The sequence below is a fragment of the Lepisosteus platostomus genome, chromosome 6 (genome assembly GCF_059453375.1).
Source record: "Lepisosteus platostomus isolate fLepPlt1 chromosome 6, fLepPlt1.hap1, whole genome shotgun sequence".
NCBI classification, from domain to species: Eukaryota; Metazoa; Chordata; class Actinopteri; order Semionotiformes; family Lepisosteidae; genus Lepisosteus; species Lepisosteus platostomus.
This window is the reverse complement of record NC_142616.1, coordinates 35,280,129-35,293,815: the sequence shown is the minus strand read 5'-3', so window position 1 is coordinate 35,293,815 and position 13,687 is coordinate 35,280,129. Positions and strand designations below refer to the sequence as shown.

Here is a 13,687-nt window from a genome sequence, read left to right as displayed (position 1 = left end):
AACTTTAAATATCATTGCCACATATGCTACAGATGATTAGAACGCTAGCCTTAACTGCTAAAAGAACAGAATAATCTACCCTAAATAATACTGCAATAAAACCATTCCATTAAATAGGGCTTATTTTTCTTTGTTATTGTAGTATCTTCATATTGTAACCATTTCTCATCAATGCTTTAGGCAGGCTGTCAAATTCTGGCCTCATAATAGTTTGTTCTGCCTTCCTACAAAGCAATTTCATGAAAAGAAAGAACAAACTGCTCATTTTTCCATTTTTTCTAAGTCTGTCACTATCCATCACTTGATGTTTGTTACACCTTCAGCACTAACACCTTCAAGAATTTCAGCAGCTGCCTTCCTCTTGTAACCTTATTTGTTGGCTGGGTCTGTCCACTGTCTCTTGCTAAATGCATAGCACCTTCTTGCAACTGTAGTATTCTGTCACATAACTACAGGAGGCATTAACAAATACATTACAGAGAATGCTGTTAGTTCCCCAATCTTCCATCTGGCTAGAATTTCCTGACTGTGCTTTGCAAGGAGAAAAAGGAGTCTATCAATCCATGATTTATTTGGATGGCAACTGATTTTTCTTGAATAGTGTCTTTGATATTTATTGGAAGAGAATAGTAAACTCATAGCACATGAGTATGATGCTCTGATCATGATAATTAGCATGTTATTTAGATAATAATTAAATGTTATTTTGATCAAAATGTAAATTGCAGATCCTTTGTCAAGGTGCAATTTCTCTGATATTGACTTTCACCTCTTTTCTATATGCCTTTCATCTATTTTTAATGTATATACAGTTCACAGTGAAATAATATTTCATATCTCTCTCACTTCTTTCACTCCATGCTGAGCACATTCACCCTCATTGCCCTGAAGGCAGAGATGTCAGAATCCTCACCCCCACACCCCTCCGAAGCCTTCAATTTGCTGCTGACAGGACGCTATAGAATACCTCATAGTAGAAATGGTCTTTTACCAGCCTTACAATTGATACTTCATTTTATCAGACACTTGAGTGAAATACATTTGCCTCAGTTTTCCTAGAGATACAAAAGCTCTTGAGCAATGAGATGCATCTTTGAAAAGAGGTCAACTAATCTCTGGCCCCCCTCTTCAAGTCCAAATGAAGCTGAACATAAATTTCAAAGACATTTCAATACAAAACCCAAGGAACTATAATTAGTAAGAGTTAATAGATACAGGTAATAGTCTGTTGTATCTTCATTTTTGTTTTTTAAAAATCTGATTTTATTTCTAGCACAAGAGGTAGCAGGATTATTTTAATGGAAACTGACAAAATTAGGAGAAGAAAGTATATAACATTGTCTCCAATGTAACTGTCCTTCATTACTGCATTAAGATGCAAACATAACCTGTAGCTTAATGAAGAATATAGCAGATGATTTCCCCGATTAACTTAATTAAATGATGTGGGATACTGAATTTAAGTTAATGAGAACATCTTCTCTGAATACCTAATTGTGATATTATCTGAAGAGAGTAATTTCTAAAATGCTTACTGTATACCTCATTAATTTGGGAAACAATCTGAGCTAATGCATGTGAAATCTGATTTTGCATAGATTTGTCCACACTAAGCCACTTATAGGAAAGAAAGATAAATACAATAATTCACTTTTCATCTGAAAAAGGACCGTTTGTTTGAGGCAACTATTTGCAATGTAAAGGCTTTTTATGTTCTTTATTTTTAAACTAACTTGATGAGAGTTGCAATGAGTCATAATTACAAACAGTCATAACTACAATACAATCACAGGAAAAAAAAGTTCAACTTTGTCAAATTAACACAGTATGAATAACATCAAAAGCAACCTGATTCTTTAGATGAATGTTCCAATCTTAAGGAAATAGAAATTATTGGAAAAATTCCATTAAAGATGACATAAACCATTAAACCAAAACCAGAGCACAGGTAAAATATACCATATAATGAGCTTTTATACAAAATCCTATATTGAAAGCTCATCATGCTTTAAACTATGCAGTGTGTATCACAGCTAACCATTATAGTTCTATTAAGGTGTAAGATTTTACTTATGAATAAATTAACATTTATATATGAACAACTAAAAAGTGTAATATTGTGCTACATTATCATTGAGAAATATTGTTTTACCCATCACTAAAATAGTAATCAAGTTTGCATAACTCCATCTAACCAGAACTTTTAATAATCAAATATATTGTATTTTAATACATACAGTGCCTTGCGAAAGTATTCGGCCCCCTTGAACTTTTCAACCTTTTGCCACATTTCAGGCTTCAAACATAAAGATATAAATTTTTTATTTTATGTGAAGAATCACCAACAAGTGGGACACAATTGTGAAGTGGAACGAAATCTATTGGATTTTTGAAACTTTTTTAACTAATAAAAAAATGAAAAGTGGGGCGTGCAAAATTATTCGGCCCCCTTGCGTTAATACTTTGTAGAGCCACCTTTTGCTGCGATTACAGCTGCAAGTCGCTTGGGGTATGTCTCTATCAGTTTTGCACATCGAGAGACTGAAATTCTTGCCCATTCTTCCTTGCAAAACAGCTCGAGCTCAGTGAGGTTGGATGGAGGGTGTTTGTGAACAGCAGTTTTCAGCTCTTTCCACAGATTCTCGATTGGATTCAGGTCTGGACTTTGACTTGGCCATTCAAACACCTGGATACGTTTATTTGTGAACCATTCCTTTGTAGATTTTGCTGTATGTTTGGGATCATTGTCTTGTTGGAAGATAAATCTCCGTCCCAGTTTCAGGTCTTTTGCAGACTCCAACAGGTTTTCATCCAGAATGGTCCTGTATTTGGCTGCATCCATCTTCCCCTCAATTTTAACCATCTTCCCTGTCCCTGCTGAAGAAAAGCAGGCCCAAACCATGATGCTGCCACCACCATGTTTGACAGTGGGGATGGTGTGTTGAGGGTGATGAGCTGTGTTGCTTTTACGCCAAACATATCGTTTTGCATTGTGGCCAAAAAGTTCGATTTTGGTTTCATCTGACCAGAGCACCTTCTTCCACATGTTTGGGGTGTCTCCCAGGTGGCTTGTGGCAAACTTTAGACGAGACTTTTTATGGATATCTTTGAGAAATGGCTTTCTTCTTGCCACTCTTCCATAAAGGCCAGATTTGTGCAGTGTAAGACTGATTGTTGTCCTATGGACAGACTCTCCCACCTCAGCTGTAGTTCTCTGCAGTTCATCCAGAGTGATCATGGGCCTCTTGGCTGCATCTCTGATCAGTCTTCTCCTTGTCTGAGCTGAAAGTTTAGAGGGACGGCCAGGTCTTGGTAGATTTGCAGTGGTCTGATACTCCTTCCATTTCAAGATGATCGCTTGCACAGTGCTCCTTGGGATGTTTGAAGCTTGGGAAATCTTTTTGTATCCAAATCCGGCTTTAAACTTCTCCACAACAGTATTACGGACCTGCCTGGTGTGTTCCTTGGTCTTCATGATGCTCTCTGCGCTTTCAACAGAACCTTGAGACTATCACAGAGCAGGTGCATTTATACAGAGACTTGATTACACACAGGTGGATTCTATTTATCACCATCAGTCATTTAGGACAACATTGGATCATTCAGAGATCCTCGCTGAACTTCTGGAGTGAGTTTGCTGCACTGAAAGTAAAGGGGCCGAAAAATTTTGCACGCCCCACTTTTCATTTTTTTATTAGTTAAAAAAGTTTCAAAAATCCAATAGATTTCGTTCCACTTCACAATTGTGTCCCACTTGTTGGTGATTCTTCACATAAAATAAAAAATTTATATCTTTATGTTTGAAGCCTGAAATGTGGCAAAAGGTTGAAAAGTTCAAGGGGGCCGAATACTTTCGCAAGGCACTGTAAATCCTAAAGTCATACAGTACAAGATCTATACAAGAAGTATTCTGTAATCACTTCTTTCCATTTAAAAATAGGAATCAGATTTTTATTGATCCTCTTCCTGTTGTGTGTAACACAAATCTTCATTAATAAGTGGTGGGCTAATTTAGTTCTTTTTATGTATATTTAAAACAACTCAAAGACATACATTAATATTGCACAATTTTAAAAGAGTCATTTAAAATTGAAAGTGCTCTTAAATTTCTTTGGAAACAAGAACACACTAACACAAGACTACTATACAGATTTTTCTAAAATAAATGTCAAAGCTATTTCTGGAAAATAAAGAGATCTAAGACTATTGCAAAGATGCCAGTATTTCAGCTAAATCTTTTTTTTTCAGATTGTGTAATCATTTTATGAAGAGAACTACAGTTTTACAGGCAATTTCATAACTCTAACTATCTCAAATTTCAAATCCCACTGTTTATTAAGACGTCATATAATAGGGAATATATATTGAGAGCATGCACATTTCGAAATAATGTGATTATCACAAAAATGAACCTTCTTTTCCTCCATCATAAAAAGCAATGAATAAATAGCAATTAATTTCAGTTACATCTGAGCTTTTCCAACATGAAAAATGCCACCCAATGATTGATTAAATAAACATGTAGTGATTGTGTTATCAGTATAGCCACCGAAAGGTGGACAACTGGGTTAGTATCACGGAAAAATTGAATCTCCATTAGACTGTGAAGATGAGCAATCATTTTGTATAGAATTAAAATTAAAAAAGAAAAGCCCAGGGATGATGGAAGGTAGCACTGCTTTGGTTGCAAAGTGAAAAATGTCACCAAGGGGAGTGTGCACAGTAATGTATTTGAGAAAGACACAGATCAAGGCATCTGATGTAAATGTGTTTTTTTTATCCATTTATGTGAAGCCCGAGGATTCGTTTTTTTTTTTACATTCCTCATATATTGCGAGAGTTCTCAAGAAATTTAAATAATGACTGCTACTTCAGAGGATTTAAAAGCTTTATATATGCCAAGCCCATGATTCCTTAATGTGATTCTTTATACAGACCATCACATTCAAAGGAAAACAATCCACATATATTGTCATTTTTCAAAATACTAGCAGTTATTTTGCGAATAAAAAATAACTGTATAGTACAGCCCTTACCAAAAGCTACTGTAAATTGCAGTTGTAATAAAAAAAAACATTATTGTGAACAACAGATTATCTATCATTGCAGCTATTGTATTCTTTGTGGCATGAGTTAAAATTATATAACTAGATTTAGTGATGGCTGTGTTGAAATGAGAACAAGCAGTCCATGCTTTAGGTTTAACGATTGTTTAACAAAAAAAGTTGAACAATTGTGAAATTCAACAGAACAATTTGTTTCTCTTTAAGTTGTAAATGCATTGCTTATTATGGTTTACAAAATGATAATATAGGCTCTGTCAAAATATTTGAGATGGAATTATTTTCAGGTTGTTACAGAACAGATTCACCTTTAATAAGGAGTGTTTTTTTAGGTACAGTAGATGTCTTCGTCTACTTGGAAGAACATCTTTTTGCAAAACATGGTATCTGTTGCAATTGCTTTATCACCACAAGCAGAATGAGTGTGACCAACTGAGGGGAATCAAATACCACACAATGATTAATTCATGTGGATTTTCAATCACTTCCAAACAGATGGTTTAGTAACCAGAGTTTTTTTCTGAGTACTGGAAGATCATGATTGGCGCAGCAATATCTAAGGTTTACAAAAAATAAGGAAATGAACAAAACATTACTATTCGCATCATTGAAGACAGGCTGTAAAAGACTCAGACGCCACGCAATTTCAGTCTCTATATGTAGAGAGGTTTAATCCTTCAAATTAAATAAATACAACATGCAGAAAGTGAAGTGTTTTTCTGGGAGGAGGTCACAGTTTGTGGTTGCATTCTCAAAAAATATTTCTGCAATTTTCTGCTGTCTCTTGTTAATAAATATAATCAGTTTTTATATTTCAAACATATATATTCCATTTTACAAGGTTGTCTGCCACAACATTAGGTAAATTTATGAGGCTGAATTAAAAATAGAAGTGTATAGTAATTGTGAATTGCCAGGTTATGTGTCTACACTATGGGATGTGTTAAAATGAGAGCATTATATGTCACTATACAGATGTGTATCTATCGAGTCAATAATAAAACAATGTTGTTCTGTAGATCACTGCTGTGAAAGACTTCTAAATATCTAAATACATTTGCAAAATACATCCTGCATTATTAGAATGTTTCAGTGAGAATTTCCAAAATGGGACATTTTGAGACATTGCCAGTCAGAGTAGAAATAGATGGTTTTTGAGTCTACTGAACCTGCGTACTGTAATTCTCCAGACAAGTGCATAATTAGAAATCTATTAAAATTGTGATCTGGAAAACACTATTTGCAAAATGAACAGAACCTAAAAACAAAACAAAATAATTATACATATTAGACACATTAGACACAATATTAGAAGTATTAGACACACCCAAATAAAATATATTTTAACACATCTTTTAAGTGGGGACAACACATTGGTGGTGGTGGAGGGGAGTCCCTATTAACTGTAAAGTGCTTTGACTGGAGTGTAAGGATTTTTTTAACTCTAAGCCTGCCATGTTTTTTAAGACTTCTACTGTATATTGATATTGTAGTTGTATTCAAAAGCAACTGAGTGTAAATACAAGGTAGACATTACTGTAGATGTTTATGATTTTTCACTTTTTCAGAAATACATTTAAAGCTTTTCTCTTTCTAGAAAAGTGCTAAAGATCCTGGTTCTTTGCAAAGCAGAAAAAAAGATATTTATAGTATTCTGGCAACTCCAAAAGTTAAAGTATCTGTCTTAATATGACTTCTTTTATTTAATCAAATTAAAGGGGGTGTTATTTTTAAAGGAACTTACTTTCATTTCACAACATACAATTATCAAGAGCAAAAAAGGGCCTTAATTTAATTGCATGCTATAAAACAGCAGAACAATTATTCCCATGTCATGAATTTACAGTATGTGCTGTTTAAAACATTTTCTTTGTTTAATTTAACATTCCTTATGACAGTAAATCCTGTTAGAGTTAAAAAACTATAAATGAGAGATGGTACAGCTTATAATTTGCTTCAATTGGATCACAATTAATGTCAAAAGTCTTCTTGTTTCATCCTCTTTTACATGATATGTGTAATTAACAATGGAAAATGTCAGTTCTTCTTTACTACTGTGTAGTTTTTTTAGAATAGTTTCTGTCTAGTACAGAAACTGAATAAAATTTGTAAGAAACATTATGGCATTTATCTTTTTTTCTTTTCAGGATTTAAGGACGAGAGAGTATTCTCAGGTAGAATGGATGAAGAGATGATAAGACACACCTGTAAACATGCTGGAATTTTTAAACAGACAAAATATTAATTTCTTGTATTCTTAACACATTCAAATTGTGCCAACTTGAACCTGAAACTTTGTCTTGTCAGTCCTCAGCTACTAAATATGACTGGGCCTGGTGAGTACTTCAGTCCTCTGGGGAAAATTAGAATTTTGCCATATGACATGTTATCGTTTGATAAGCACTAATGACTGCTAGTGGTCATTTAAAACCCTTAAAAATACAGATATAAGCAGCAGTCTGGCTACATTTAAATATATATCATTGTGCTGTTTGAACTTAAATAAATATAAATTTGCATAAATAGAAAAAGAGAAGACCATTATGCCATTCTAGCTCATTTGGTAGCTAATAGGTAACCAATATCATCCAGTTATTTATTAAAAGATGCCAGAGTATCAGCTTTGACTTTTTTTAAATTTTCATTGTGAAAATTGAATAAAATAAGTAACTTGTGTTTTAAATTTTATTCTCTTCCCCATTTCTACCATTAGTGTCTGAAAACATCCACTATGCTGACTTTGGCAATGCCTTTTTGCATTTTGAATATTTGAATATATTCCTCTCTCAAGTTCTTTTTGCCACCCAGATTAGGAACATATCTGGTCGCTCTTCTTTGAACTGAGTAGAAATATCTTTTAATTACACGGTTACAAAAATTGTACACAATATTCTAAAGGTTTTTCTAGTGCCTTCTACAATTTAAAAAAATAGTTGCTTGATTTTAGCTGTATATTATTAATTATAAATCCTAACAGTTTGCCTTTTATTGCTTCCTCATATTTTCTAGAACAGTAGGTCTTATCCATGGTCCTGAGTGACCACTGTGTCATTCCAACTCTGCCCTTAATCACTGGTGTTAATTGATGCATGTAATTACTCTTCCTGCTTGTTAACCTTTTTTCTGTACTTAGTCCTTGCTTTGAAAATCTAAAGTACATTCTTCTCAACACCTATAGCATGCAGTCCTTCCTATTTCATTTTAAAATTTGCTCACTTATTTCTGACAAATACGACACAGGTGGGAATGTACTGTAAAAGGATCAAATAACACACATCAGACAACATACATTTCAATTGTTGATATCACTTACATACAAACAACTTCTAAGAGCTGAAAGAAAATTTCTGTGTATACTGTCACGACCAGCCCCCAAGAGAGCTAACCAGTGTCAGCAGCGGGGCGATAATTACAAGTGCTGCTGCACGTGTTAACTCAGCACCAGACGCCCTACCGTGCGGCAGGCTGCAGTATTTAAGCCATTCAAACCCCCTTCTGGCTGTTCGGTATTGAGTCTACTCTTTGAGAGCTCTGCCTGGCGTTTATTCTGTACCTTGCATTCTTCTGGATTCTAGACTTCCTTTTGCCTTTCGACCTTGGACCTTGCCTCTCGTTTCGGATTGTTTGCCATTATTTTTACGTCCTGGATTTCGAACCACTTTTCTCCTTTTGACCACAAACTCGCCTGATGTACTGGATTGTTTGCCTGCCTCATCACCTACCTACTCCTGCGTCTGCACAGGATCCACATATCTCTTCAGTGGGGATTCGTTACATATACTGTACCTATATTAGAAAATTAAAATCATTTTGCTTTTGAATAAAAACTTAGCTGAAGCACATAAACAAAATAATCAGATATTTGCTGGGATCTAGGTTGAGAACCATTGATTTAGAAAATGAAAATGATGTCAGGTTAAAAACCTAAGTCTTTTTCATAAGTAGATAAGTAGTATTCCCATTTAAGCATGATGCTTGGTTAAGTATCTTAGATTGGAATTTTTATTATCATATAAAACCAGAGTGTACCCCACCTTGTGCCTTTTGCTGGATAGGCTGGTTAGAAAATGGGTGGACGTTTCTGCTACCTGCATGTAACACACTATACTTGCCTACATTAAATATCATCTGCATCATCTGAGCTTATTATAGTAAACCAAAAACAAACAAAAAAAAATGTGTACTATCATATCAGGGAGATAAAGAACAGACCAATTCAGAATATTAGTTTAATATTCAAAAATAAGTACAGGTAGTGTATATAACTGTACCCATCAAAACATTTCGCGATTATAATGTTATATATTAACAAAATGATAGGATTACGGGGCTTGATTGTTGACTCATTAATTAAATGCTCCTAAAAAAAGTTATCATTCCGTTTGGCTAGATTTGTGGCTCTGAAGAAAGAAAGAAACATGAAGGCTAATGTCAGTAGCTAACGTTTTATTAAACAATTTATTAAATTTATTTATTAAACAAATATAATATATTCTGCAAGATATAATATTGATCTTATAAGATCAATATATTATTATAACATTCTAAAATGTTCCATTGTAATTGCAATAGCATTGCACAGAGCAAAACCATGTTTGTTATAAGTTAAATAATAAAGTGAAATCCAGATAACATGAGGGTCACATTGTGCAAGTATATAATCTATTTAGTTTTCAGTGGGGAGATGTGTCATTGTGCAAGTTACAAAGGAACAAGTAGAGGTTAATTCAACACTGAAAAATAGAAAAAAAATGTTTTGAATTATTTTCTCAGGTGCTGAATATGAAGAAGTCTGAAGAAACTATGGAAGATTCCACAACAAAAAGGCTTTTCCCTCTTCTTCTTTTAAGAAATAAACACTTTGTACCTATTAGTAGAAATACTACAGTATTTCTAAAACATTTCTTAAAAGGATAGTGATGCAAATTGAATACAAAAATAGTTAAACATAAACAAAAACATGATTAAACAGAATTAAAACCATGATTAAAATTAAAATTGGCAGTTTGCCAAAACATCAACTCTTTCCATCATCTACAGGTACTGTAGGTTGCATCATATTTTATAAGAATTGCAGAATCAAAACTGCAGGTTGAGTGAGATTAAGATCTTAGTTGGTCAAAATCAAAACAAGATGCTTATGTCACTACTGATCCTGTTAAGAAATATAATTTTCAACACTGTAAGTGTCTGTGTCAGAAATCTCAAGACCGTCCATAATAGATCACAAACTGTGAATTAACAACTTCACTCTTTAACCTTGTGTATTAAAACTAATACTATTAGCATTGCTGTATTATAATGCAACTAATTTGGGCTGCTGCCACCTAATATATTTCTTTTCCAGAAACCCAATTTCTATATGTATCATATCCTTAAAGAAAAATTGAATATGTGTAATACAAAATAGTGAAATGGGCAATGCTCTAAGTTTACAAAACACCTCGGAGCACTGCATAATATAACAAAGCTTAATAGGTACTGAAAAGCTGATGTGACACTAACTCAATATTTCTATGCTCTCTTTGAGTTTATAGACTATTAACATACAATACAGACACAATTGTGACACACTTGGGTAAGTATTTGATAGCTATGCACTAATATGGCCCAGATCATGAAAAGCAACAGGAAACAAGTTAGCAGCCCAGAGCCATGGAATATCCTTCACAACTTTTTCATGTTGCAGGAGCCATTAGTTTTACTTGCCTGAATCACAAAAGACACAACAGCAGCAATGCTTATAGTGAACCCTCAGGTTACCTTGTCTAGTCAAATAATGAGAAAAGTAACACATATACAGGTGCTTAAGGGGCACTTATCAAACTTCTTTTAGAAGTTGAAAAGTACAGTAGTTACTTGTACTGATAAGAAATGAATGTTAATATGTGTGTGTGTACTGAGAGCTCATGCACAGCCTGGCTGTCACCTTGTTGAATCAGATAACATACTCTTTAAAGTTAAATCATCACCATTAACACTAAGATGACACAGAAATAAAATGCCTATTGACCTCCAGAAACATGGACACTTTCCAAGAACAGCTTATTAATCCATTATTTTTAAACTTGTTGCAAGAATGTCTCTAATAAATATAAAGTTGAAATATACAAAATGAAAGCAGAAATATTTTCAGAGTTTTTGCAATGAATCTGTTTCTATTTAAAAGATAAAAGCAAGTGTTGTTCCTTTGCAGCCTGCACATGCTGACGCAGTTACTATAACATTTTTTGAAAGGCAGCAAATTGTTCAAGTCTCAATGTATTTAAAAGTTGAAATAATAATAACAATATAAAACTTTTAACTTAACTAAACAAAGCTCTTAGAGAACCCCCAAAACAATACAAATTTGTTTTATTTTCCATGCAACATGCTTCATACCTGAGGGCACAGAGTCTCAATTCGGCTTGCAGCCATCTGAACAATCCTGACCCCATCGTCGTTTGTCGAAATGGAGCTGGCAAGGTTAGCTACCTAAAAACAACAATCAAGAAGCAGATAGTTGAAGCACAAAGCAATCCCTTTTAAAAAATGTAACATCAATAACCGGATATCTGCTGTAGAGTATATCAATAAACTTAAGAAATAATCATTGGGTATAACTAAATGAATATCATCAGGTAATGCTTCTTAAGACTTGATTTCCCATCCACAAAATGAAGTATAGTTGTTTATATTTACTGCTTATGAAATCTGAGTACCTCTGCTGTGTTATAAATTATTATACTTTAGTAGATACAATCCATGTTCTTAGTCTAGATCACAACCATTAAGAAAGACAAAATTACAGTATTTTTCCATTCTTTTTCATTGCTTTGTATTACAAAATTGTTTCATTAAACTCTGAACTCAATTAAACAGAACAAAACAAAAACAAAATGTAATACTGAACAATTAATAAAACAATTCAGATAATTGTATATACTGTATATAATATTGTTACAGCTTTAGGTGACTAAAAAGTGTCTCTTGGTGTTGAGATAAAGTTTGTGACACTTGGAAGAGTAAACATTTCTAACTTCAAAGCAGAGAGGATATTTGCTGAGGTCTTGGGGGTCCCTTGAGCAGAACAAATTGTAAAGTTTACCTTAGTATACCTACAGTATGTAAGTTGTTGATTAATGATTGTCACAGAGCAGTACAGACACACTTACAATATAAGATCACATTAATAGCACAAAAAAGAGGAAGAACCAAGGGAAGCAGGGAGAAGAGAGAGGAGTCCAGAGAAGTTGGGACGTGAAGCTTGCGCCAGTCAAGAGCCCCTACTTCATGATTATCCAAATCAAACCTGACGGGAGCTAAGTATTTGAACCTTGTTAGAAGGAGAACATACTATTCTGTGTTTTTAGGGTACTTGGTTTTCCTGGGTAAAAGATACCTTGGTTAAAGATGCCTTTCCTGCTTGTGGGTGTATTTTTGAATTTATTTTGTGGCATCCTGGGTCCAGAGAGAGAGATTCAACTGCAGGTTGTATTACATTTATTTAGAAGGCAGCTTATCTCTTATTTGGCCTCTGTAGGCAGTATTTAAGAGTTTTTTATTTAAAGTCTGGGCTTTTTTCTGGTTAATTAGAATGTTCGGCCTCTGAACTGTCTTGTTTGTAAATACTGTACATAAAGTAACCTGTGTGTTGTATGTTGCCTGTAATGTAGTTTGTGTTTTGTCATTGTAATAAATATTTGTTTAACCAAGTGTGCCTGGATTGTTACTCCTTTCAACAAAGCTGTGCCAGAGAACAAAGAATTAATGTGCCTCTATACCAGCGGCTCCGGTATATTGCTAGAAAATACTTACAAGTTTGGTGTTATAAATAAGTATTTCACTTATTGACTAAACTGCTTGGTCAAATCCTGATTTTCACCGTTTTCATAATACTCATGTAACAATATCTAAAATATTGTTTGATGAAGCAGCTTACCTTGACATTAAACAAAAAAGTTCTCATTTACTCTTTCTAGTTACAAAGCTTGAAAAATACTAATCTTATTACTGAAATATGCACACTACCGCAAGATAATTTTTTGTCTCTAATTTATTGACCTTTGGTAAGAAAATGCCATCAGGGTCAGTGTAACAGATTTACAAATCCACTGATCCTATTAAGATAAGACTTTTATTCCAAATATCAAATACTTCAACATCACCATGGCAACTGTTGCACAATATAGTTGCACTTTTTATTACGTTTATAAAGTTCATTTGAAGAATCATGACTGGATATTTGTGTCACTAAAGGACAATAACGCACCAAAATGGTGCTTAATTTTTAAAACAAAAATAAACAAGGTTGATCTTTGTGGTACATGAGCAAATTTGAAAGCTTCCAAATAAGAAGAAGCCATTTGTAGGTTTGAGTTAATTTGGTTCTTTTGTAGTTATTTTTAGAGTTAATTTTAGATATGCTTTTGTCCGGTCACTTTTTAAAGGAATGCAGATTTGAACCTCAACCTTCATTCCAGTCTCTCATTACGTTATGTGTAAAGTGTTTTCTCCTTGTTAAATCAATTCTCTTTTAAGTTGTGTCTTTGTTTAACTGCTGAATCTGCTGTATTCTGTTGGATTGACCCTTAAAATGTTATATATTTTGATCAAATCTTTTCTGTAGAATTAAGACAAAAGCA

General features: G+C 33.8%; 1 protein-coding gene across 1 annotated transcript in view; it reads right to left on the bottom strand.

Moving 5' to 3' along the window:
• Window positions 1-13,687, bottom strand: part of LOC148661626 (catenin alpha-3-like) — a 600,833-nt gene that overhangs the window by 155,647 nt on the left and 431,499 nt on the right. The window contains exon 10 of the mRNA XM_088635643.1: window positions 11,445-11,537. Coding sequence (XP_088491769.1) covers window positions 11,445-11,537 — 93 coding nt within the window. The remainder of the gene's footprint in view (window positions 1-11,444; window positions 11,538-13,687) is intronic.